A 27,578-nucleotide genomic window follows, 5' to 3' on the forward strand; every position below is an offset into this window, starting at 1 on the left:
AAGATTTTCGCTCGGATTCTCCTTGACCGCCTTTTCATTCTCACAGAAGACGTCCTACCAGAGTCTCAATACGGCTTTCGACACTCCAGGGGGGGGGGGCATAGATATGATCAACTACAAGAGAAGAGCCTTGAACAGCCCATACAGTTCATTTTTTGGGATCTGAAAAAGACCTTTGACAAAGTGCCACGACATACCATGTGGGCTGTCCTCGAAAGTATGGTTGTTCACCAGACTTCATCCAACTGATGCGTGTCCTCCATAACGAAATGATGCGGGAGAGTTTGCCATCAGAATTATCTATCTCAAGCCCATACTCCATCAATGGCGGGATGGAGCAGGGTTGTATTCTGGCTCCTACGTGCTTCTCGCTCTACACGGCAGCAATGCTCAGTGAGATTGCCTTAGAAACACCCTTGATTGTCCTACGATTCCGTATTGCGGGAGGCGTTTTCAACCCCGCTCGACTCCTCACCAGAACGAAAACAAACATGTGCAGCGCGAGAACTGGAGTATGCTGATGACAATGCCACCCGAGATCAGACGGCAGAGGACCTGCAGTCATTAGCAGATGCATATAACTCTGCCTATGAACACTTTGGATGCAGGTTAACACGGACAAGACCAAGACCCTCGTCCAACATCCACCAGGACTGATATTCCCAAACTTTACCACCACAGTAACCGACCAACCACAGTAACCGACCAACCACTAGAAAAATGGACTAGTTCCTCTACTTAGGGAACATCAGCACATCTGCTCCCACATGCAAGAAGGGTGTAAAGAACAGGATCAGGGCAGCCCACTTCGCCTTTGGACAACTCAACTGCCGTGTTTTCAACAACTACGCACTACGGATGGCCACCAAAATAATGGTGTTTCTTGCAGTAGTTCTTTTCGCGCCCTTGTACTCATGTGGGACATAGACGCCGTACAGACGCGATATAAAAAAAGGTCTGGAACGCTTCCAGCAAACGAAATTGAGATAGATTTTTAAAAAATCCCTTGGGAGAGCCGCACCACTAATTTTGAATTCCTGCAACAGGCCTCAGTGACCAGCGTAGATGCTACCATCATTCGCCATCGCCTCCGCTGGGTGGGACATGTCTACAGGATGGATAATTCAAGGCTCCCCAAGAAAATGCAGTACGGGGGAACTGGCCCAGGGTATGAGGCTACAAAGATTAATTCAAGCGCACCCTGGCTCTAATAAATATCGACCCATCCTCGTGGGAAGAATTTGTCAGGGACAGAAAGATATGGAGAAGTTAAGCACACGATGGCACCGTGGACTTTGAGTTTCCCCTACCGTATTCTGCGAACACTGACCACTACTTTACCACCATGAACTCGGTGTCATCAGCCATGTTGCACACAGGCATCCATTCCAAAGATAGGAGACTGTGATAAGCCACAGGACCCATTACTGGGATACGAGTGGGAGCTGACGACGACGATTTATGGCTTTCACAAGTTTTATCACAGACTTTTGTTATAAATAATGTATGAAAGTTTTTATTAACACTTCTTATGAATATATTTTGAATATTAAAAAATATATTTATAGAAATGTAAAAAAAAACAAAACAACAAAAGTTTATTATTTGTTATTGTTTTATTATAAAACATACAGTTTGATATGGTTTCGTATTTCGTTTCATGCTTATTGACTTCCGTTTCATATTTAGGTAAACCGTGCCCACTTTCGGCGTCTTAACTTTGAATACTGAAATTTTGGACTTAACCAACAATTCACTTTTTTTTAATCGTGTGAGATGAGGCTTCATAATTTGTAGATGTCAGAGCGAGGAAAAAACTACTCTCTCTCTCTCTCTTTCTATTTATTTATCTATCCACACACACACACACACACACACACACACACACACACACACTTAGCTATATATACATACTAGCATAGGTACCCAGCGTTGCCTGGGTTGACATGAAGTTCCATTTCGAACACACCTCTATACTAATCATTTTCACCATGGGCAACTTGGATACCCCCACAAAAAATTCCAAAAATAAAAGAACGGATAAAAATATCGCCCCAAAAAAGAAGTATGTGATACCCTCTCCACCAAATATTTCGGCAGAAGGGATACAAAGAGAAGAAACTATTCTCCGGATATTGAGCACTGGAAATAAATAAATTAAAATAAATAATTAAAAAAAATAATTAAAAATAAATCATTACAACTTTGTTTCTATAAAATAGCAGCGAATGCCCGTGCAATCGCAAAAAAAGTTAGCCAAGTAGGCAGAACCCCTAAAAAAAGTGGAGATCTACCAAAAATTAATTCCAAAAACAAATGAAATTTTTCGTCATTGTAATGCCCCCTCCCATGTAATTTGTCATATTTTGGGGATCGTTTTGTTTATGAAATTTTAGGTGAAATTAAAGAATGGTCTCATAAAAATTAATTAAATTTATCGTTATTTTATGTTTTAAATGTAATTTCCGTCCCCCACCGCAAAAAAACAAACAAACAAAAAAAAAAAAAACAAAACAAAAAACAAAACAAAAAACAAATTGTATTTGTCATGTTTTGTCCCCTCTCAATCGCCAAACTTGAAAAAAATGCTAGAGGTGACTTGTCTCGTTGAACGCTTGGTGGCCAAAAAGTGGGTGCTCATTTTACGTTAAATTAATATGGAAAAGTGATCCACCACTCTAAAATATTAATTTTCTTTCTTTTCAAAATTTCTTTCCAATTATTTATAAAGGCTATTTAAACGTATTAAGCAAAAAAAAGTTAGGTGGGTCACATCGTAAAAAATTTACCGATTTCTGTATAGCCGTTTACAGAATAATAAAAACAAACACATGACATCTTTTCTTCGGTTTTTCGTAAGTGGTTTTTGTTGGATATTTAAAAAAAACACAATAAAAGCCAAACATTTTTCTATTTACTCGGAATTATTTTTTCAAGCTAGAAATCTATTGAGATTACCAAATTATTTTATTAGGGAATAGTTTTTATCCTCTGTTTATGTTCAGAAAGGGGTAAATAACTCTAAAACAGAGATAAAAAAAATTGATGTTGGAATAATAATTCCAAATAAATTTAATTAAATATGTTATCAATATAATTATTGTTTAAAATTTATTAAATAACGATTTTAAATAGAACACTTATAACAATTCTCTCGCTAGAAAGATTAACTAAGATACCGCTATTTAATAAAATCGATTTTTCTTAATGTAATATGCAAATGAAATGATCTCTTTATTGTATCTAGTTTGCAAGAATGATACTATATATAGAAATAAATGAGAGAGTAAAGTACGGAACCTTTTGTATATATTAATAAAATTATGAACAAACAAACAGAAAGGAATACGAATTTATATATATATATATATATATATGAATACGAATTATATATATATATATATATAGATATATATATATATATATATATATATATATATATATCCTATTTATAATATTCCGAATTTTATTATGTTTATATAAGTTTTTCTCAACATCTGAGGAGAGGCCGTTCTTGTGAATAATTTCAAACGAGATAAGGTTTGAAATTGTCCAAATAGTCGCGAAACAATTGTATCGAACCATGAAATATATATATATATATATATATATATATATATATGTATGTATGTATGTATAAACTAATTAACCGATCATTTTTAAATAGATATATCGAATTCAGTTTCTTTGAAGTATTTTGAAATATTATATGTTTAGGCACAGTATGCGATTCTTATAGTTTATTTATGCGCAAATTCATGCACATTGGGATTTATTATCGATCAGACGATGTTAGGTAAACATGTGTTGTCCATACTAGTGTAATATTTACTGATTTTTTGAAAACTTTCTTTTCCCTTTTCTTTTAACTTTGTTTCGTTTTTTTTCTTTTTCTTTAGTTGAATCATTTTGGTTTTTCTAACGTTGATGGAATGGATGCTTCGAGCGGGATGCTGGAAAAGGCAAAGGCGAAACATGTCTATAAGAATTATTTCTTGTCAGCCATTGGACCACCGAATCCTCCGACAGAAATCCCAGATCGTAATTCTTTATCTATTGGTGCTTCTGCTTTAGAGGAGGATAATCTAAGGGAGATAACTCCCATCTACAATAAATAAATAAATAAATAAATAAATAAATTAAAATTTCCGAAACAGTTTACGACAACGAAACATTAGTGAAGAAACTTTAACGAAACCGAATACAAATGAAAAAAATATTTAAAAAAATGGATCATTATGTGATATAATTAAAAAAAAATCATTTTCGTAACTGTTTCGGTAATGTTTCATATTTTTTTTTAGTAAATGGGAATTATCTCCCTTAGATGATGCTCCTCTTAAACAGAAGCGCCTATCTATTTTTATTACAAGGAAGTCATCGTTTATCAAGGCCCAAATGCCATTCAAGGATAGAGGTCAATGAGTGTAAAGTAGGGAGGGTCAAGCCAGCGCGCCTAAAGAAGGAGTATTATAGCCTAGCAAAAATTTGCAGGGACTCTATAATATAGCAAGTGTTTGCGCAACACTGTTGCGCAAATGAAACCGTATGTATTTTAATATATTAGGTTGAACAGAAAGTTTTCGCAAATTTTTTAACTTTTTATTTTAAATGATGTATTTTCAAATTGGTTTTCGTTATAATATCTTTACTTTATATATCGTTTTAAAGAGCGTTTTTCGGCTTATCTATTTGTTTAAAAGTACAAGGGAGTCCTCGCTTATCAAAGCCCAAATGCTACTCGAGGATAATGGTTAATCAGCGATCCAATAAAACCAAACTATAATTGAGAAGGGTTTTATTATTTAAGAAGACTGCTCTAAAGTAACTTGTTTACATTGGATTTTAAAACTGCCATGTTGTAGTGAGATAAGAAGCAGTCCGCGGTATTGTGCTCCGCAGGCGGGCAGTTCTATGAAATAAACTGTGCTCATGGAATTTTAGTTTAGATTTAGGCACAGCTAGAGAGCAAAAGAAATTGTTAGCAGCGGATGTAGTTAGACGAGTGTTTGTTGTGAATGTTTTACAAGGTGCGAGAGGCATATACATCGGTTACTAGATTTCGAAGTCCGTTTCGTGCCCTATCATGGTTGAAAACTGTGACCTGAGCAACTCCTCCTCTAAATGCAACAGTACTACGAACTAGTAGGGAAACCAGATTTTGCCTGAGATGAAATGAGGATCACTAGTGTGTGATCAGAACGCCATATGATTAGTGTTGGAATCGGAATCGGGAATCGAAAAAAATCGGAAATTTTTCGGGTATCGAAATCGGTATCGGAAACGGGAAAATTTAAGCCTAATTTCTTTTTATTCTAAATATTATCATCATATTTTCTAATTTATTTATTTATTGTTGAAAACTAATTTCCTTTTACTGGCATAAATGAAAAATATAAATAAACATATCACAATAATAAAAAATAAAAATATCACAAAAATAAAAAATAAAAATATCAAAATAAAAAATAAAAATATCAAAATAATAAAAAATAAAAATATCAAAATAATAAAAAATAAAAATCTTAAAATAATAAAAAATAAAAATATCACAATAAAAAACCTAAAAATATCACAATAATAAAAATAAAAATATCACATTAATAAAAAATACAAATATCACAATAATAAACATAACAATATCAAAATAATAAAAAATAAAAATATCAAAATAATAAAAAATAAAAATATCAAAATAATAAAAAATAAAAATATCAAAATAATAAAAAATAAAAATCTCAAAATAATAAAAAATAAAAATATCACAATAAAAAACCTAAAAATATCACAATAATAAAAATAAAAATATCACATTAATAAAAAATACAAATATCACAATAATAAACATAACAATATCAAAATAATAAAAAATAAAAATATCATATTAATAAAAAAATAAAAATATCACATGAATAAAAAATAAAAATCTCAAAATAATAAAAATAAAAATATCACAATAAAAAACCTAAAAATATCACAATAATAAAAATAAAAATATCACATTAATAAAAAATAAAAATATCACAATAATAAAAACATAACAATATCAAAATAATAAAAAATAAAAATATCACAATAATAAAAAAAATAACAATAGCAAAATAATAAAAAATAAAAATATATTAATAAAAAATAAAAATATCACAATAATAAAAAATAACAATATCAAAATAATGAAAAAAATAAAATATCACAATAATAAAAAAATAAAAATATCAAAATAATAAAAATATCACAATAATAAAAAATAACAATATACAAAATAATAAAAAACTAAACATATCACAATAATAAAAAAAATAACAATATATAAAATAATAAAAAACTAAACATATCACAATAATAAAAAATAGCAATATACAAAATAATGAAAAACTAAACATATCACAATGAAAAATGACAATATCAAAATGATAAAAAATAAAAAAATAAAAATATCACAATAATAAAAATAAAAATATCACATTAATAAAAAAATGAAAATATCACAATAATAAAAAATAAAAATATCACAATAATAAAATAATAAAAATATCACAATAATAAAAAATAACAATATCAAAATAAAAAGTAATAATTGAGAAAGAAACAAATTAATAAAAAAGGCCCTAAATATGGTTTCCTTTTCTAATATATATATACATACATATATATATATATATATATATATATATATATATATATATATATATATATATATGTATATATTTATTGTTATATCGTAGATTATATGAATAACGAGTCATTACTGGGGTTGTACAGAAAGAGTTTATTTAGGTAAAAAGGTACACACATTTCTAAGCGTCCATTGACAGCTTAGTACTAAATTCTGTCTCCCACGTGAGGAGAGTTTGCTTGTCTTTTTATAGACGTAACAGTCTATTCATTTGAGGAGTGTTGGATCAGTCCATTATATCACCTTCTTCCCAAGCTAAATTCTTCCCTAGAATTTCGCTTCACCATTTTTTCTTTTTTGACTTTGTCCAAAAAATTCAGTTCTTTTTCTTTCACTTCTCTTTAAAATTTGCGTTTGCGAATTTTTTGATTTTGGAGAGTGACGTGTATTTTCAGTTACTGGTGCTTCCTTTTTTGGAGGCTCTATGTGAAAAATGTCATACAGTACTTCCATCGGTACTTCATTGTTTTTAACTATTTCAATATATCGGGTTCTGAGTTGGTTTATATGTTTTTTGTGGGAAAATGTCTGACCTTTTATAATGTAGACCATTCTTGCAATTCTTTTTGAGATTATGCCTTCTTCCCAAAAACTCTTCCCTGCTCGATAATTGTTGAAAAAAAACTTTATCCCCGTCCTTGTATATCTTGTATCGTCCATTATCTTTTACACTTTTTTTTTTTACTTTTTTACTCGGAATTAACCGGTCGAACACAGAGCGCACTTTTCTGGCAAACATTATTTCCGCTGGGGATAAATTTGCATTTGTATTCGGATTAGGCGTTATCCTGTACACTGCTAAAAATTTCTGAAGACTTTCCTCTTCAGTGTCGATGTTATCGTTCTTTTTTAACGCTCGTTTAAAAGTATCGACAAATCTTTCAGCTTGTCCGTTAGATCGAGGGCTAAAAGTTGGTGTTGTGATATGCTCTATGGTCAGTGACTCACAGTAGATCTTAAATTCTTGACCTTTGAACATGGTGCCATTATCACTAACAATTGTTTTTGGTACGCCAAAACGCCCAAATACCTCGTCCAACGCCTTTATTGTGTTTGCCGCTGTAGGATGTTTGAATTTAAAAATTTCTGGCCATTTCGACATGCTATCTACTATTACCAGGTAATAATATCCTTTTAGAGGTCCTGCGTAATCTATATGGATCCGCGTCCATGGTATATCTGTTTTAGGCCAAGGTTGCGTCTTAGTGGGCGGCGCTTTTGCTGCTAGTTGGCAACCCTTACATAATTTTATCATTTTTTTCTATGTCCTGATCCATTCCAGGCCAGTACGTATATGCTCTCATTAGTGCTTTCATTCCGGAGATTCCAGGATGTCCCATGTGGAATTCTTTTAAAATTCTCTTCTGTAATACTTGCGGTATTACCACTCTATCTGCGTACATTAGAGTTTCATCGCACTTTGAAAATGGAAAAACTGTTAATCCTTTCCTCTTCTTTTCTTTTTGTCCCACTTGTTTTTTTTATCTTGTTAATGTATTCATCTGTTCTTGCTGCTTTCTTTATTTCCTCAAGTGTTACCGGAAGTTCCCTAACAGTATTTATTAATATATCTGTTAGTTCATTTTCTTCTTTTAGTGCAGCTATAACAGTTTCTTCAAGTAATTCAGTTTTATTTGGGATCAACCTGGACAAACCATCTGCGTGTGCAATTTTGCTGGATGCTAGGTGTCATCTAGATAAGCCATAGCAAAATCCAAACCTGCTAGCATTGTATCCATAATTTGCTGGAACAAATTTGGGGCTACTTTTAAACCAAAAGGCAAACGTTTTAGTGAAAATAGTCCTTTATGGGTATTTAATGTCAGGTACTTAGCACAATCTTCCTGGACTTTTACTTGCCAATACGCTTCAGACAAATCAATTTTTGTAAAAATTTTTCCTCCGCTTTACTTCGAAAAAATTTCCTCTGGGGTAGGAAGCGGGTAGTTATGCTCATTGAGACAATAATTTAGACCTGTCGAAAAGTCCGCGCATACCCTGATTTTATTATTTTTCTTCTTAACGTAAACCGTGGGTGAAGCCCATTCAGAGTAGTCCACTTTTTCTATTACTCCAATATCTTGAAGTCTCTTTAATTCTTTCTCTATAGTTTCTAATGCTGAATATGGAACCTTTCTTTTGGGTTTGAAAACTGGTTTAGCTTCGTCCTTTAGTTCAAATTTCACCTCCGTTTTCGTGCAGCAACCCAAACCTTCAGAGAATACCTCTTTAAAGTCTTTTTTTAATTCGTCAATAAACTTTCCTGGTAGTTTAGAATTTTCTAAACCCGCCAGACTTACTTTATTGCAAAATGAGCTTATGGGTTTTCCCCATAAATTAAAAAGGATCATTAAGTCTATACCGAACAAATTAGAATTTTTCCCCGGTACGACATATAATCTGGTTTTCACAGCATTCTCCTTTAGAGACACATTGGTAAAAAATTCACCCTTAAATTTTAGTTTATTTCCAGACACACTTCTGGCAATTTTTTTTTTGTATTCTGTAACTTTCGAAACCCAATTTTCTTCCAAGTTACTTCGTCAATTATACTTATGTCGCTTCCCGTATCTAGAAGACAGTTCACATTACAGCCATTAATTTTAATTTCAATATATTTTCTTTTATCACACCTAGACTCATTTTTAGAACCAATGGTCTTTATTTCTGCTTTTCGGTATTTTCCTTTCCTGCATACCGTTGATTTATGGCCTTTTTTATTACATTTGTTACATATTTTGTATTTAAAGTAACAATCTTTAGTGAAGTGGTTTTTTCCCCCACATGTCTTACAGGATTTTTTGTGTGCACATTTCATCACCCTTTCCATTTTTTTTCCATATTTTTTTCTTCAAAATTTTTTCCTTCGATGCTTGTATTGTCCTGCTTTAAATTTAACAGTTTCTGACACTCTTCCGTAACTTTTTGTAACGTTATTTCTGTGTCTTGGTCCATAATGGATAATATCCTTGAACGAATATCCTTATCTTTAGAGGCTGTTAAACCTTGCACAAAGATTAGACTTTTAAACATATCCTCTTTGAGGTCTTTTAATTTAAAGGATTCACAATGAGCATTCACTTTCCCTGCATAAGTAATAAAATCTTCGTCCTCCTGCTTCGTGATATTTAAACATTTATAACGTGTATAGAATAGACTATCTCGTTCACTGAAAATGTTTGACAATATTTTTATTGTTTCACTAAAAGAAATCTCTTCAGGTTTCTTTGGCAGGATAAAATTCGTATACTTTGTATTTTTCTGAGATCCAAGTTTTTGAAGAAGAAGGATAATCTTCTCTTCGGTTGTCCAAGACTGACATCTCTTAGCAAAAATATTTTCGTATCTCCGGAAATATGCCGGAAAAGTTAACCCATTTGTCGGCTCGTATACAAATTCGGATAAAGAATTTGCTATTCCTTCAGGAGTGAAACGACAGTCTTTCTGCTGCGTTAAAATACTCTGTAGTATTTCGCTTTGCTTCAATTGTTGTTGCTGAAGTAATTCTATTTGCTTTTGTTGTGCAAACAATGCCGATTGCATAGTTCTAGTGAATTCCGCTAATTGCTCCATGTTAAAAAAATTTTTTTTTTTTACAAAACCACACAATTAAACAAAAGATTAACTCAAATGTCCTATAAATTCAATGAATTAAAGGCACAATTTCCTTCCGAAGAGAAAAAAAAAATACTTCCAGCCGAATAAAACTTGAAATGGACACTTCTTTTTTTTTTAAAAATGTTCTTTTCAAAAAAATGTTCGCTTCAAAATGTCAATTTCTCTTTTTTTTTTTTTAGGACCGTAACAGACTGAAACACTTACTTTTTAAATGTTGGCTCTGTCGAAGTTTTTTTTCTTCTTCCTTCTTTGGATTTCTTTTGTTTTCTGCTCGTTAATCTTCTTGTGTGCTTTTTCCTTCGCTTTGTTTTTTTTAGTGAGTTTCGTTCGAATTCTTCGTCGCCAGTTGTTATATCGTAGATTATATGAATAACGTGTCATTACTGGGGTTGTACAGAAAGGGTTTATTAAGGTAAAAAGGTACACACATTTCTAAGCGTCCATTGACAGCTTAGTACTAAATTCTGTCTCCCACGTGAGGAGAGTTTGCTTGTCTTTTTATAGACGTAACAGTCCATTCATTTGAGGGGTGTTGGATCAGTCCATTATATCAATATATATATATATATATATATATATATATATATATATATATATATATATGGCTACATTTAAATTAATATATATACGAACATATAATTTTGTGCTTAAATTTTAAGTATTTACTTAAACAGTGCGCATTACATAGATAGAGCGAGGCAGTAAGTTATAAAAATATGTATGGCAATTAAGCTGCACAGAATAATCCACGTTTCATTCTCGTGAGAATTCGTCAGGATTATGCATAAGCATAAGCCTGACGAGTTCCCACGAGAATGAAGCCTGGCGAATTTTCATGAGAATGAAACGCGGAATATTCTGTGTAGCTCAATTTCTATATATATTTTCATAACTTACCATATATATATATATATATATATATATATATATATATATATATATATATATATATACACTGCGTATCAAATTATTAACGAGTTTACATTTTTTTTTAATATTTAAGGAACGAGTGAAACTTTAAGAAAGTGCTTACAATCCTATTGAGCTACTCCAGTCATAAAATAAATGTATTTAAAGCAGTATTAGCGAAACTATGGCAGAAGATAGGAATATCTGTTGATTTCAGTGTGTCAAGTTATAAACAAAATTGAGAAAAAACACAATACACGCATAACTTGTTTATTGAAGGGGATATGCCATCCTTTTTCATGAATGACCTGTAGTCAAATTAGTAATTTCGTCAACATTTATTTGCAGAGCATTCCACAACTCATCTTTGCTCTTAAATTGGCGCCCACATGCCTAGAGGCGTAGCTTCATGATACTCCAAAGGTTCTCAATTGGGCTCAGATCTGGTGAACTCGCAGGCCACTTCATCTTCCGTAGCCCAAAGAACCCCAGTTGTTGCAAATACTCTTTGCTTTTGTTTGCTGCATGCAAGGGAGCATTATCCTGCATAAAAATAATGGTTCTTCTGAACGTCAACCATTGCTTCTTCAGCAATGGTGCAAAGTGCTCCTTCAGAAAAGCTATATAAGCAGTTGGCGTCATTTTTACGTTTTCTCGGACTCTCCATTATTATTATTATCCCACGATCACTGTGTTGCCGCCTTATACGCTGATGACGCTGTCGTCATCTAGGACCACATCCCTTGCTTCAGCCATCTGGGCCATCAAGAGTGATACGCATTTCATCCGTAAACAAAACTTTGGAAAAATCCGTTTTCATGTTGTCCTCTGTCCATTTCAATCGGTTTTGTATGTGATGTTGGTTTAATGGAGGCTTTGTCACAGGCTTAATAGACTTTGCCACTTCTTTCAGAAGGCAACATCGAGTACTTTTTGAGACATTCTTCAGTTTGGCTTGGTCAAAGACTACTCGACTTGTCTGCACAGGGTTTTAACAACTTCGCGTTTAATTTGGAGCTGCGTGAAACAACTCTAGATTTACCTTTGTCAGCTCTCTTACAGTTCTTCACAGTTGATGGAACCTTACTATCATTTTCAATATTTCAAGTGTAATTTTACCTTTTGCTAGCTGTTCTGTAATAGTACGATTTTCAGAACTATTCCAACCACCTTTACAACCCATTTTATTAACGAAACAAACTGCCTTGTTAATAATTTGATACACCTCAAATACTGTGCATTCAGCAATTACGATGGCAAGTTGTTTACATTGCACGGAACAGTACAAAATTTTACAGTACGTGCAGCTCAGCATTGCAAACATTTCCGAAGATTTTGATACGAAACTACCGGTAAGTTTCTAAAACTGTTAAAAAATCTTATCTCGTTAATAATTTGACACGCAGTATATATATATATATATATATATATTTATATATATATATATATATATATATATATATATATATATATATATATATAGTTAACTCTAACCCCTTATCCTATCCCTAACCCAATCATTCGTTTTGTTTTTGTTTTATAATGTTCTTCAGACAAATACGACGTGATAACGATCTGTGGAGGTTTGGGTCCTGGACACATTCCCTGTGAAGCAGTCGATGAAATGATTCGGATCGTCAAGCCAGGTGATTCTCAGTTTATTTATTTATTTATTTTTTGTGTGTATATATATATATATATATATATATATATATATATATATATATACATATATATATATATATATATATATATATATTGGGTGACCCTCCCTAAAACGGGCCCAATTCCTAATTAGGCCCCGTTTCTTAGTGTCTTGTCTGAATGAAATTAAACTTTGGTCATAACTAGTTTATTATATTCAAAACATCACATAAAAACACTAGGGTCTTTGACCTTTTTTCTCCTTTCTACAGCATATGTTCTAGATATACTTTCTATATTTTTTTTTTGGTCACCCTGTATATATATATGTTCTTCTAAGGAAAAGAAAATGGTTTATATATAAATATATAGAATGTGAGTTTGATATATATATATATATATATATATATATATACATATATACATATATATATAATGTGTGTGTTCTTTTTAAGAATATATATATATATATATATATATATTCTTTTTAAGAAAAAAAAAAGGTTTATATATAAATTAATATATAGAATTTGAGGTAGCTATATATATTAGTCCTCGCGCGGAAGAGCAGGACACAAAATGTTTTAAATAATAATAATAATAATAATAATAATAATAATAATAATAATAATAATATTAATAATAATAATAACAAAGGCTTTCGCTGGCGAGGACTACTATTGAGCGTAACCAGTTATACAGTCCTTTTGAAATTTTCATCTCTATTTTTCTCGTTATGTACTGAATATTTTTAATGAAACCTATATGAAATATGTTCCTTATTAAATTGTAAAGATTTTCTATTCTGAAAGAAGCTTTAAAAAATTTGATCTAAAAAAGTTATTTTAAAGTTTTTGTTAAAAAAAATTCAGATTTTCTCATTATTCAGACCTGTATTACAAAAAGGGAGTTGCAAAAAAATGAGTTGTGGTGTGAGGAGAAATACAAACTTAAACAGAGAGAATATTCAGACCTGTAATAATACAAAGAGTGGGTGCAAAAATGAGTTGTGGTGTGAGGAGAAATACAAGCTGAAATATAGAGTAGGATAGTTTTTATAAATACATGCAAAAACCACATTCATTTTTTTTAAATCCAAATTAATAAATTAAATAAAATATAAGAAAAGGAAAAGTGTTATATATATAAATATATAGAATTTGAGGTTGCTTTATATATATATATATATATATATATATATATATATATATATATATATATATATATATATATATATATATATATACTAGCAGGGGTGCCCGGCGTTGCTCGGGTGTTTGGAGGTGTATGCTGTGCAAAAAAAAGCAAAAAAACAAAAAAAAATGGTTACTTTTTAAAAACTTTGACCCCTATTATGACCCCTAAAAATTTATTGTTTCGGGCTCAAATCACTTTATTAAGTTAGATCCAGGTTCAAGGAACCTATATCTAAAATTTCAAGTGTCTAGACCCAAAATTGTCGGAGGAGTTTGGTAGAGTTCTTAAAGGTCAAATCGTTGAAATTTAACCCCTTAACAGCCAAATTTCTGGCTGACACCCGTCACATCGATTTTCCCAAATCTCAGTACCCGGTATTTTAAATTTCGAGTCTATAGACTAAAAATTGACAGAGTTATTGCGTAGGGAAATGTACACAGACACACAGACACACAGACAGACAGACAGACACGTTCACTTTTATATATATATATATATATAGGTTGCTATGTGTGTATATCTATATATCTATAAAAGTGGACGTGTCTTTGTGTGTCTGTGTATCTGTGTGTCTGTGTGTGTGTCTGTGTACATTTTCTTTCGCAATAACTTTGTAAATTTTCAGTCTACAGACTCGAAATTTGATACACTGAGATTCGAGAAAATCTATGTGATCGGTTTTCGGCCAGAAATTTGGCTGTTAAAGGGTCAAAGTTCAACGAATTTTCCTTTGAGAACTCTACCAAACTCCTCCAACAATTTGGGGTCTAAACACTTGAAATTTTAGATATAGGTTCCTTGGACATGGATCTCACTAAATAACTCAATTTGAGCCCAAAACTATAAAATTTAAGGGATCATAATAGGGGTTAAAGTTAAAAAAATTGACCTTTTTTTTTTTTTTTTTTTTTGCTCAGCATACACCTCCAAACACCCTGACAACGCCGGGCTGAAATGCTAGTATATATATATATATATATATATATATATATATATATATATATATATATATATATATATATATATATATATATACTAGCAAAAGTACCCGTCGTTGACTGGGTTAAAAAACCGGCTACAGAAAATGGACTCTGATTTATGAAAGTATGATAGATTATGAAAAGGAAGGGTTGTAAAGAGATAGCTTCGAATTTGGGGGTATCAAAACCAAAGCAAAATATGATGAAAGTAAAAATAAAATAGATAAACCCCATAATTTATTATACTATACCCGTTCACACTGAAACACTTATCACAATATCCTGTGGATCTATATTAAAAAAACCTTGTTAAACTTTGCGACATATTTCCATTCTATGGAGTTCAGGCGCGAACGAACACCTCATAATTTTGTTATACCATATTTCTTCAAACTGAAACATAATTATCAAAGTATACGTAGGCAGAGAGATATGAAAAGTCTTTATTAAAGTTTATGCCTATTTCCATTCTATGGAGGCCAGTCGCGAACGCAGACCCCACAATTTTATTATACTATCCCTATTTAAGTTAAAATATACTTATCAAAGTATTCTTATGTACATCTATATCAAAAACACTTCTAAACGTTTTTTTAAATTTTTTTATTTCGATACTTTGTGGACCAGGCGCGAACGCAGACCCCACCATTTTAATGAACTACCTTTCTGCCAGATCAAACAGACCCATTCCTCTGTCTCGATACATCTTCTAGCATTATATGTATATGTTTTTTAAAATAGTCAACCATATAGGAGCCTATTCGTGACCACACACACACACACACACACACACACACACACACACACACACACACACACACACACGCACACACACACACACACAGCTTTATATTATATTATATATATATATATATATATATATATATATATATATTAAGTAATAAAAGTCCAACGGACATGTTTAAGGGAAAGTATGGTGATAGATTCCCCTCCCACGAACTAAAAATGAGTACAATTAGGTAATCTATTTTGCAATCAACTCGGTAGATAAATAAACATTTATGGACGAGAAAAAAAAAAGCTAGCATTTAATACAACAGAAATACATAAATTAAATACTGAAATAAAATGTAGTTATTAATATTTGAATCTTAAAATAAAAAGTGCGAATTAGTAGAGAAAATCACTTATCACAACAACGCTTCCGTCTCCAAACTAGTGAAGAATTTAACTTTTAATAGCGTTCAGAAGATTTTTTTTTTAAAAATTAACCGTTAAGAGAAAGCGTGATTTTATTCTGAACTTTAACTAATCACGTTTTAAGCAACTTATGATATAAAACAAAATCGGATGGGGGGGGTTCTTCCGAAGTTAGTTGGTGACGTTATAAGTAATTGCGAGATAAGATGGGAGCCAGAAATTAGGGGTGGGGGACTGAAAATGATAATATAATGGATTGATTATACAATATTTAAGATCAACTTGGTAGATAAACATTTATGGACGAGAAAAAAAAGCTAGCATATAATACAACAGAAATACATAAATTAAATACTGAAATAAAATGTAGTTATTAATATTTGAATCTTAAAATAAAAAGTGCGAATTAGTAGAGAAAATCACTTATCACAACAACGCTTCCGTCACCAAACTAGTGAAGAATTTAACTTTTAATAGCGTTCAGAAGATTTTTTTTTTTTAATTAACCGTTAAGAGAAAGCGTGATTTTATTCTAAACTTTAACTAATCAAGTTTTAAGCAACTTATGATATAAAACAAAATCGGATGGGGGGGGTTCTTCCGAAGTTAGTTGGTGACGTTATAAGTAATAGCGAGATAAGATGGGAGCCAGAAATTAGGGGTGGGGGACTGAAAATGATAATATAATGGATTGATTATACAATATTTAAGATCAACTTGGTAGATAAACATTTATGGACGAGAAAAAAAAAAAAAGAAAAAAGCTAGCATTTAATACAACAGAAATACATAAATTAAATACTGAAATAAAATGTAGTTATTAATATTTGAATCTTAAAATAAAAAAGTGCGAATTAGTAGAGAAAATCACTTATCACAACAACGCTTCCGTCTCCAAACTAGTGAAGAATTTAACTTTTAATAGCGTTCAGAAGATTTTTTTTTTTTAAATTAACCGTTAAGAGAAAGCGTGATTTTATTCTGAACTTTAACTAATCACGTTTTAAGCAACTTATGATATAAAACAAAATCGGATGGGTGGGGGGTTCTTCCGAAGTTAGTTGGTGACGTTATAAGTAATTGCGAGATAAGATGGGAGCCAGAAATTAGGGGTGGGGGACTGAAAATGATAATATAATGGATTGATTATACAATATTTAAGATCAACTTGGTAGATAAACATTTATGGACGAGAGAGAAAAAAAAGCTAGCATTTAATACAACAGAAATACATAAATTAAATACTGAAATAAAATGTAGTTATTAATATTTGAATCTTAAAATAAAAAGTGCGAATTAGTAGAGAAAATCACTTATCACAACAACGCTTCCGTCTCCAAACTAGTGAAGAATTTAACTTTTAATAGCGTTCAGAAGATTTTTTTTTTTTAAATTAACCGTTAAGAGAAAGCGTGATTTTATTCTGAACTTTAACTAATCACGTTTTAAGCAACTTATGATATAAAACAAAATCGGATGGGGGGGGGTTCTTCCGAAGTTAGTTGGTGACGTTATAAGTATTTGCGAGATAAGATGGGAGCCAGGGGTGGGGGACTGAAAATGATAATATAATGGATTGATTATACAATATTTAAGATCAACTTGGTAGATAAACATTTATGGACGAGAAAAAGAAAAACGAAAAAAAAAAGCTAGCATTTAATACAACAGAAATACATAAATTAAATACTGAAATAAAATGTAGTTATTAATATTTGAATAAGGAACGCAAGAGAGTTGTATGCTCAATCTGTTAAGTCCAAAGTAGCTGAGCAGCGGCTTGGTTCCCACCAGTTTTGGCAAATAGCAAACAGAATCCTGAACAGAAGCGTGTGCTCCATCCCAACTATTATCAATGGACCTGAGGTAATCTCGTCAGCATCAGACAAAGCCAAACTCTTTGTCAAGAACTTTGCAGCTTATTCTACCCTTTGCGACCAAGACCGCCAACCCCCAATATTTCCTCCTGTATCAGAAAACACGCTATGTGATATACGTATATCTGTACGTGATGTTGCCAAGCTAATCAAAAACCTTGATTCCAGTAAAGCAACTGGCCCTGATGGTATTCCAATTATAGTACTCAAAAAACTTCAACCTGAACTAGCGCCCATACTTACAAAACTGTTTAAACGTTGTCTTAAGGAGAATAGTTTCCCATCTCCCTGGAAAATCTCATCAGTATGCCCTGTATTTAAGAATTCAGGTGATCGCTCATCCCCCTCTCAGTACAGGCCAATAAGTCTCCTGTGCGTCATGAGTAAGTTGCTAGAATCTGTGTTAAATACAGAAGTAATCAAACATCTCAACAAAAATAACCTTCTTAGTGACACTCAATATGGTTTCCGTTCTGCTAGATCTACAGCAGATGTCCTTGCAGTTATATCGCATAGGATTAGCAAATCTCTCGACGGTGGCAATCTTTCTAGGGCAATTGCTCTTGACATATCTAAAGCCTTTGATAGGGTATGGCATAAAGGTTTACTTCATAAGATCGCTAGCTATGGTATAGCTGGAAAAGTCTTCTCAATTATTAAATCATTTCTTTCTGATAGGTTCATAAGAGTAGTAGTTGAGGGGCAAAAATCAGAAGCTCACAGTATTAATGCCAGTGTCCCTCAGGGATCCACCCTGGGCCCAACTCTTTTCCTGATCTACATTAATGATCTTCCAAATCATATCCTTACATCATTTGTAGACATTTATGCTGACGACACTACCATTTATGGTACCACATCTAAGACAGTAAACGAGCAAGTTCTCTCCAATTCTCTCTCCTCTGACCTTGAGCACGTAGTACAATGGGGAAAGGAGTGGCTGGTTACTTTTAATGCATCTAAAACCAAGCTTCTCTCTTTACATCATCAACATTCTAATCCACATTTGTCATCAATTGAAATGAATGGCTCTCGTCTTCAGGAGGCCTAAAGTTTTGACAAGCTTCTGGGCTTGACCATTAATCCTGATCTTAAATGGAACACGTATATCAAATCTGTTGCCAAGGCCGCTGGAAAAATGGTGAAATCTTTCTATCGATCCAGTAGATATCTCACTGCTGATGCTATTCTCTATCTATATAAGAGCCAGGTACGTCCAAGGATGGAATACTGTTGCCACATCTGGGCAGGACCTGCTAGAAAGGACTTGTCCTGCCTTGATAGAGTTCAAAATAGACTTCGTAGCCTCGTAGGAGATGTCCTTTTCTCCTCCTTTCAACCTCTATCTCACAGAAGAGATGTTGCGAGTTTGTCTCTGATGTATCGTTATTTTCATGGAAAGTGTTCAACTGAGCTTCAATCTACGGTCCCCCCTCGCCAAACTTTCACAAGAAACACTCGTCTAGCTGTAAACACTATCAATAATTTCCCCCACTCTTTATCTGTGCCTAAACCTAAACGTAGATTCCATGAACAAAGCTTCTTTCTTAGAACTGCACGCCTGTGGAATTGTCTTCCGTTTTCCTGCTTTCCGGCTGACTACAATATGGTTGTGTTCAAGTCTAAAGTAAATAAGTTCTTGATGAGCCGTTTCTATATAAGTTATTAAATTTACCAAATTTTCATTACTAATGATTACTATATTGACCAACTTCCACTGTACACTCTTTAACCCTTATCCTTGAGTGGCCTCTTGGCCTTGATAATGTGGTGATGCCTTTGTAAATATATATATATATATATATATATATATATATATATATATATATATATATATATACAAACCTTTTTTCTCAAACAGAACACGTTAGAAGGGATAGACACAATTAATTAAAATATTTAATTGTATGGCATTCAAGATTCAAACATAAGCATTACAATGCCAACCAGCTAGTTTTTTTTGTTTGTTTTATAAATAAAACACTAAGCAAACACTGATTAGAGTTCTTCCTTAACGTTGTCTTCGTCTTTTTTTCTGCTTCTTCGCCGTGTACATTTTTCTACTTGAAAAAAAAAAAATGGAAAAAAGAAAGAAAGAGTTAAAACGCTAAATCATTATTAAGCTTTGTAGAGGAGTAACTTTGTTCCTGTTTTACGTTTATGATTCGAGAATATATATTAAAAAAACAAAAACAATAAACAAACACTCCATGATTCCAGTTTTTCTCATCCTCTTCTTCTTCTTCTTCTTCTTCTCCCTTTTATTCTTCTTTCTCTTCTTCTTCGTCTTAAATATATGTTCCAAATGTAGAGAATTTACAATACTTTTAATCAGTATTAATGCTGAAGTCCCTCAAGGGGACCATCCTGAGCCCAACTCTCTTCCTGATCTACATCAATGATCTCCCAAAACGCATACTTAAATCATTCGTTGACATCTATGCTGATGACACGACCATTTATGGCAACACATCAAAGGCTGTAAATGACAAAGTTCTCTCTGATTCTTTCTTCTCTGATGTCGAGCGCGTGGTACAATGGAGGAAGATGTGGCTAGTTACTTTTAATGCATCTAAAACCAAGCTCCTATCGTTACATAATCAACCCTCTGATCCGCATCTGGCATCAATTGAAATGGATGGCTCTCGTTTAGGAAAGCTCCATGTTTTGATAAGCTTCTGGGCTTGACCTTTACTCCTGACCTGAAATGGAAGACGTACATCAAGTCAGTTGCCAAGGTAGCTGGAAAAATGGTAGGATCCTTCTACCGCTCCAGAAGATATCTCACTGTTGATGCAATTCTCTATCTATATAAAAGCGAAGTACGTCCAAGGATAGAGTACTGTTGCCACATCTGGGCAGGAGTTGCTAAAAACAGCCTATCCTGCCTTGACAGAGTACAAAATAGGCTTCGTAGCTTAGTGGGGGATGTCCTTTTCTCTTCCCTGCAACCTCTCTCCCACAGGAGAGACGTTGCGAGTCTGTCTTTGTTTTATCGTTACTTCTATGGAAAGTGCTCGTCTGAGCTCCAATCTCTGGTCTCCCATCGCCAATCTTTCACGAAAAACACTCGTCTAGCTGAAACCACTGCCAAAAATTTTTCCCACTCTTTATCTGTGCCAAAACCAAAACGTAGATTCCATGAGCAAAGCTTCTTTCTTAGAAGCGCACACCTGTGGAACTCTGTTCCGTCTGCCTGTTTCCCACCTGACTACAACCTGGATGTATTCAAGCCCAACATAAACAAATATCTGATGAACCACCCCCCTTAAGTAAGACACTTTATCAAATCTCCAATACTAACGTGCTGTACGCGCAATAACCCTTATCCCCCGAGTGGCTTCCGGGCCTTGATAAGTGGGGACATGAAATATATGTATACATGTATATATATTTATATATTAGGTTAGCAAGTTCTTGCGGAATTTTAAATTTTGATTTCAAAAGATGTAGTTTCTAATAAGTTTTCGTTAGAATACCTTTACCTTGTATATCATTGTAAATAGCGCTTTTGCTCTATCTAATCCTTTAAATTACAATCGTTAAAAAGAAAAGAAAAAGGCCAAATTCTTTTCCACAACAATACCCAACTGTACGTTGTTAAACCGACACTGCAGAAGCTGAACGAATTGGGTTAGGAAATTTTACCTCATCCGCCATACTCTCCAGACCTCTCTTTTCAGAACGTTGCATACAAGATAGAAAAAAAAAAAAAAAAATAAGAAGCAAATTCGCTCAATTTGTAAAAATTCAAACAGCTCGCAATATCAACAAAGCATTTGTGCCAGGTACCACTACTGAACGCACAGCACAATGGTGGTCTAAGAAATTTTGTGGTTGCGACGAGGATCTTGAAGATGATGAACGCTATAGTCGGCCATCGGTTAATGACAACGATCTATTAAGAACCTTAATTGAAGCCAAGCAAGCACAACCGTTGTAGAACTTGCTTCTTAATTAGACGTAACGTATACGACGATTTCCGACCACTTGAGAGAGATTGGAAAGACAAAGAAACTTGATAAATGGGCGCCTAACGAATTGAACAACTATAAAAAGAAACGCAGTTATGAAGTGTTACCCCCCTTCTTTTACGCATCAAGAACGACCCGTTTCTCAAAGTGTATTACTTGCGATGAAAAGTAGGTTCTTGACGACAACCGGCGACACTCAGCTCAGTGGTTAGACGCCAACAAAGCTTCACGACACCTCCCGAAGCCAAAGCAACAGCAAAAGGTCATGCTGACTATTTGGTGGTCTGCAATCTGTCTCATTCATTACAGTTTTTTCAATGCAGGTGAAACTAATATGGCGGATAAATACTGCATCAGAAGCTTCGATAACAACACCCTGCATTAGTCTACAGAAAAGGCTAAATTCTCCTCCACGACAATGCCCGACCACATGTTGTTAAACCGACCCTGCAGAAGTTGAACGAATTGAGCTAGGAAAATCTACCTCATCCGCCATACTCTTCAGACCTCTCACTTATAAACTACTACTTTTCAAGCGTCTCGACAACTTAAGACATACTTCAAACACCTATACGATATTAAAAACGCTTTAGTGACTTCATCACCACCAGAAGGCAAGATTTTTACATTACTGGCATAAATACACATGTTTTACGTTGGCAAATGTGTGTTGATCCTGATGGTGCTTATTTCGATCAATACCATTTTGTTTGAGCCGCGATATCTTCATGCGAATTTTATAAGTTGAAAACCGCAAGAACTTTCTCTTTAACCTGATATGATTATTTGTGTTTATTCAGGATAGTGTATGCGCAGACGACATGCGCACAAAGGAAATTTGATTTTGTACGCTGATGTACATGCTTCAGTCACAACACCTTCTATACCAAATTTCTTGATATATAATTTCTAATTAGATGTATTTTCTTATATATTCCTATTTCGCTCACATAAATTAATAAATGTACATTAATGATAATTATAAGGCAATTTCAAATAAATATTTAAAAAAAAATTGGTATATTTTACGGAATAAGCAGCGTCGTCAGAATTTTCTGCATAGTTTACATAAAATACCGAAAGGTACCTAAACGCTGAGCCAATAAAATCACAGAAGCCTACGTCTTTTACAAACCATTTACTCGCTATCATTGGACAAAAATATAGATAAATACAAAAATTAAAAGATAAAGTAAAACGTATTTTTGGCTGTCCTTTGTTCTTTGTTATTTTTAAGCAGATAATTTTTATACATTTTTTATATTCAAAATCTCTCGCGTAAATTCCTTACATGACATTTAAAGCTAAACATGATAATTTAAAAAATATATTTTCTACAAATTTATTTATTATTAGCAAGCATCCCGGTATTGTCCGGCCATACAATACCCTCTTAACACGATATATATAATCCTAACCCTAAACCTAACCCTCTTAACATGGTATTTTAATTTATGCGTACGTATTATTATAGAATCAATCCTCTATTGAATATTATATATTACGAGAAATAATTTGCATGGTGGACTTAATTCGCAAAAAAAAAAAAAAAAAAAAAAAAAAAAAATAATAAAAATAATAATAATGATAATATCGTTCATCAAATTTCGTTTGTGTTTGTGTACAATATCACGTCAGCTGATATTGGGGCTTGGCGATGAATACTCTGGAAAAGTCATTTCTGATTAATGTATAGTTTTAAAATATGCAAATGAAGAAATAATTTGCGGCCATTTTAAATGGTACCCCTTTGTTCATCGTAAATTTAATTTATTAATAAGAAAAACTAAAAATAAAATGGCGAGGTACACTCCTGCTTGAACAGTGAGTCATTCGATCTGTAGTCGAATGCTCTACCACTAAGCTACATACCCAGATTATTATAAATTTTTTAAGAAAAAAATGATTTGCTCAGATTTTATTATCTTCCTTGGCCGGTGTAGCGTAAAATATTCCTCTGTAACAATTCCCCCTTTTTATCCATAAGAAAAAGCTATTTTAAGATCGGATTTTTTCTATTTTCGATACTTATTAGATGAATTTCTGTATAAAACATATCTTAGAACACTGCCAAACATATAAATTAGCTTTGTGCGAAATTGGGAAAAGATAGGCTCAACCGTTTCGGACCCTATGAGAAACTCTCTCTCTCTCTCTCTCTCTCTCTCTAATACACACATGCACACACAAATGGACTTTTATATAATAGTAGATTTAAATAAAACTGTAATTAAATCAAAAGTAAGGATTAAACAAATTAGTCTTTGAAGTAATTTTGTAATTTTGCTATTAATATTTTTATCTACATATTATTTATCTGCCTTTTATCTATATATATATATTTATCTGCCAACGTTTTTTCCTCTGAGGAGAAGAGCTTATCTTTGAAACTCCATGGAATAAGGAATTTTTCTCGCTTTTTCTTGTATTCCTTAATTCATTTGCACGTAATGTCCTTCTTCATTATATCTGGTTAGAAAATAATCACGCCATGACATGAGTGCTTTTTATGACAGTTTTATGAGTCTTACTACTTCCATACCAGCTCATAACATTGGATGCGGGCGATTTATTTGTGACACGATCACTAGAACATTATCATACAAGACGATCGGATTCTCTCTGTCCGGATTGTTTCTTAACAATTTATCGTGCATAATTAGTAAAACATATTTTTACAGTTAATTTATCAATATAATAGCGCAGAATTTCTTATCGAGGAAACGAATGTCAAAAATAGAATCATTAATTGTACCCAAAGAAAGAAAGAAACAAAACAAACACAGCAACAGCTTCGTCGTACATTAGTCGTGCCTACATTTATCGTGCATAATTAGTAAAACCTATTTTTACAGTTAATTTATAAACTTAATAGCGCATCATTTTTCTCGAGGAAACGAATGCCAAAAAAATAGAGTCATTAACGGTGCTCAAACAAACAAGCATACAAACAAACAAAACAAAAAACAGCAACTATTTTAGTACATTTGTCGTGCCTCAATTTGTCGTGCATAGTCAGTAAAACCTATACTTACATTTAATTTATCAAATTAACCGAGCATCATTTCTTACAATTTTTCTAAATGTTCATCCTTGCAGGTGGCCTCATCATCAACATAACGAGAGCCTCCATTCTTGAAAGATACTCTGAATACAAGAACAAATGGGAACCGTACATCGCGAAAAAGGAAGAAGAACAAAAATGGAGAGAAGTTTGCAGAACAATTTTCAAGAATTATTGCTTCGGAAAAGATGGGATCATGTACATCCACGAAGTTCTATAAAACGCCATAAACTCAAAATTGTAAAACAATAAATGCACCAATAAACGCATATTTTCAGTTTCTTTTTGATTTCGACTTCCGGTCGTTACATCCGCTTTATTTGTCGGGAATTTTTTCATTTACTACAGGGTGGAACGATAAAATTGTCGCACCAGAAAAGACGACTTGATTCCATTTCCGTTTGATGAAAACCGCTTTTAATTTATTGTTGCAGACAATCCTCTAGTTGGCCAGTTGTGTACAAGAGTGATAGAAGCCTTCTTTCATGTCGTAAAGTAACACAATGTCCAACGAGCAAGATCGGAGTTGCGCCGCTTTACATGCTCTCTACCGATCCTAGTTATGGCAGCAGAACAATTGCCAGCCCCCTTAAAGTGCATCGCTGGATTACGCCGAATAACAGGGATGTGTGCAGGATGTTGAAAACAATGTTTCCGGCCACCGTTATGGTGTTTGGTGTGGTTTCAAGTGAGAGCCACATCATGCAACCTCACATCGTCGAAGTCGGTTTAAACGTCAGCACCAAAATATAGAAACCAGCTAATTATCGAAAGTGTTCAAATTATTGGTCATTGTGGGCCAGGAACAGCTAACAACGCTCACTCCTTGAATAGAAAACGTTCCTAATCAGTTCCATTGGTATGTTGATACATCTTCTTTCAATGGCTGCTTTCAACTCATTCATTGTAGTTCATTGTATGATGTGAACCCTGTGTTTAACATGCCTCCACCCACCCTCCACCATAAAAAAGAGAATAATCCATGGTTGGGGGGAGGTCAAATCCGGTGAGCGTGGACAGTACTCGATACTTCCGCTTCGTCCTAACTATCTGTTTCGCAGGTGACTATCAAGATATGCTCTTACGTCATGATGATAGTGGGGAAGTGCTCCATCCTGCAGGAATTGCCATTCTTTATTCCTAACCATCTCTTGGGAACGTGGCGTAGCGTATTCATGTAGCAAGGTAAGATAATCTAAAGAGTGTATACATTTTATTGGGACACCCTGTAGTAAAGTAACACCAAAGCCAGCCTGATCTGCGCTATCCGCCGAGTATTCGCCGAGCACCCACTGACACTTATGGAAAAAGCATACTCCCGATTCCGGACCTGTATAAAATCGGTGATTGAGTCTGAAGGCGACTAAATTGCATAGATGTCAGCTCTACTACATAATATAGTTACTTGAATTTATTTTTTCAATACAAGTTTTAAAATAAATTTTCTAGTGTTGTTTTCTTTAGGACGGCAAATTTATCGTTCCACCCTAACGTATTTCTAAAACTAGTAAATATTTCTGATATTGTTCACAGAAGCAAATTCTACAAATCATTTTTCATGTTTAAAAAATGTGACTGACAGACAGACAAAAATCTCTGTTTTTATAAGTTCAAATAAGTCGGTTGGTAGAACCTCATACTAAAGATCTTATGGTTTCGGTTTTGATTTCGGGCCATGGAACCTGCTTTATTTATTGGACATTTATATTTAGTAATACTGCGAATGAAGACTTTCTAAAAATGGTTAAAATATCAATTTCGAAATGAAACAAATTTGGCAACGTATTAATTACGTTAAAAATGGTTAAAATACCCATTTCGAAATGAAACAAATTTCGCAACGTATTAATTACGTTCAAAATTGTTAAAATATCCATTTCGAAATGAAATAAATTTCGCAACGTATTAATTACGTTAAAAATTGTTAAAATATCCATTTCGAAATGAAACAAATTTCGCAACGTATTAATTACGTTAAAAATTGTTAAAATACCCATTTCGAAATGAAACAAATTTCGCAACGTATTAATTACGTTCAAAATTGTTAAAATATCCATTTCGAAATGAAACAAATTTCGCAGCGTATTAATTACGTTAAAAATTGTTAAAATATCCATTTCGAAATGAAACAAATTTCGCAGCGTATTAATTACGTTAAAAATTGTTACAATATCCATTTCGAAATGAAACAAATTTCGCAACGTATTAATTACGTTAAAAATTGTTAAAATATCCATTTCGAAATGAAACAAATTTCGCAGCGTATTAATTAAGTTAAAAAAAAGTTCTTAATTTTTTTTAGATGAGGGCTGAATTTTTTTATATTATTTTTTTTGATCGGTCTATTGTTCTTATCTCGAGTGTTATTTGTGCCACGTTTCGGTCGGATTGTCCTTCGGTCGTCTTCAGGCATTTTGGTTGTTGTTTGCGAAAGAAAAGATGCATTGACAACCCTTCCGGATCAGAATTGAACTTAAA

At 33.0% G+C, this 27,578-nt stretch overlaps 1 protein-coding gene across 1 annotated transcript in view; it reads left to right on the forward strand.

Annotated features, from left to right (window-relative positions):
• Positions 1-25,395, forward strand: part of LOC145266968 (demethylmenaquinone methyltransferase-like) — a 38,499-nt gene extending 13,104 nt beyond the window's left edge. The window contains exons 3-5 of the mRNA XM_080122807.1: positions 3,900-4,041; positions 12,757-12,849; positions 25,136-25,395. Coding sequence (XP_079978933.1) covers positions 3,900-4,041; positions 12,757-12,849; positions 25,136-25,320 — 420 coding nt within the window. The 3' untranslated portion in view covers positions 25,321-25,395. The remainder of the gene's footprint in view (positions 1-3,899; positions 4,042-12,756; positions 12,850-25,135) is intronic.
• The last annotated feature ends 2,183 nt before the right edge of the window (positions 25,396-27,578 follow it).

Source organism: Euprymna scolopes, chromosome 42 (genome assembly GCF_053919585.1).
Source record: "Euprymna scolopes isolate OS-2025 chromosome 42, ASM5391958v1, whole genome shotgun sequence".
Taxonomy (NCBI): Eukaryota; Metazoa; Mollusca; class Cephalopoda; order Sepiida; family Sepiolidae; genus Euprymna; species Euprymna scolopes.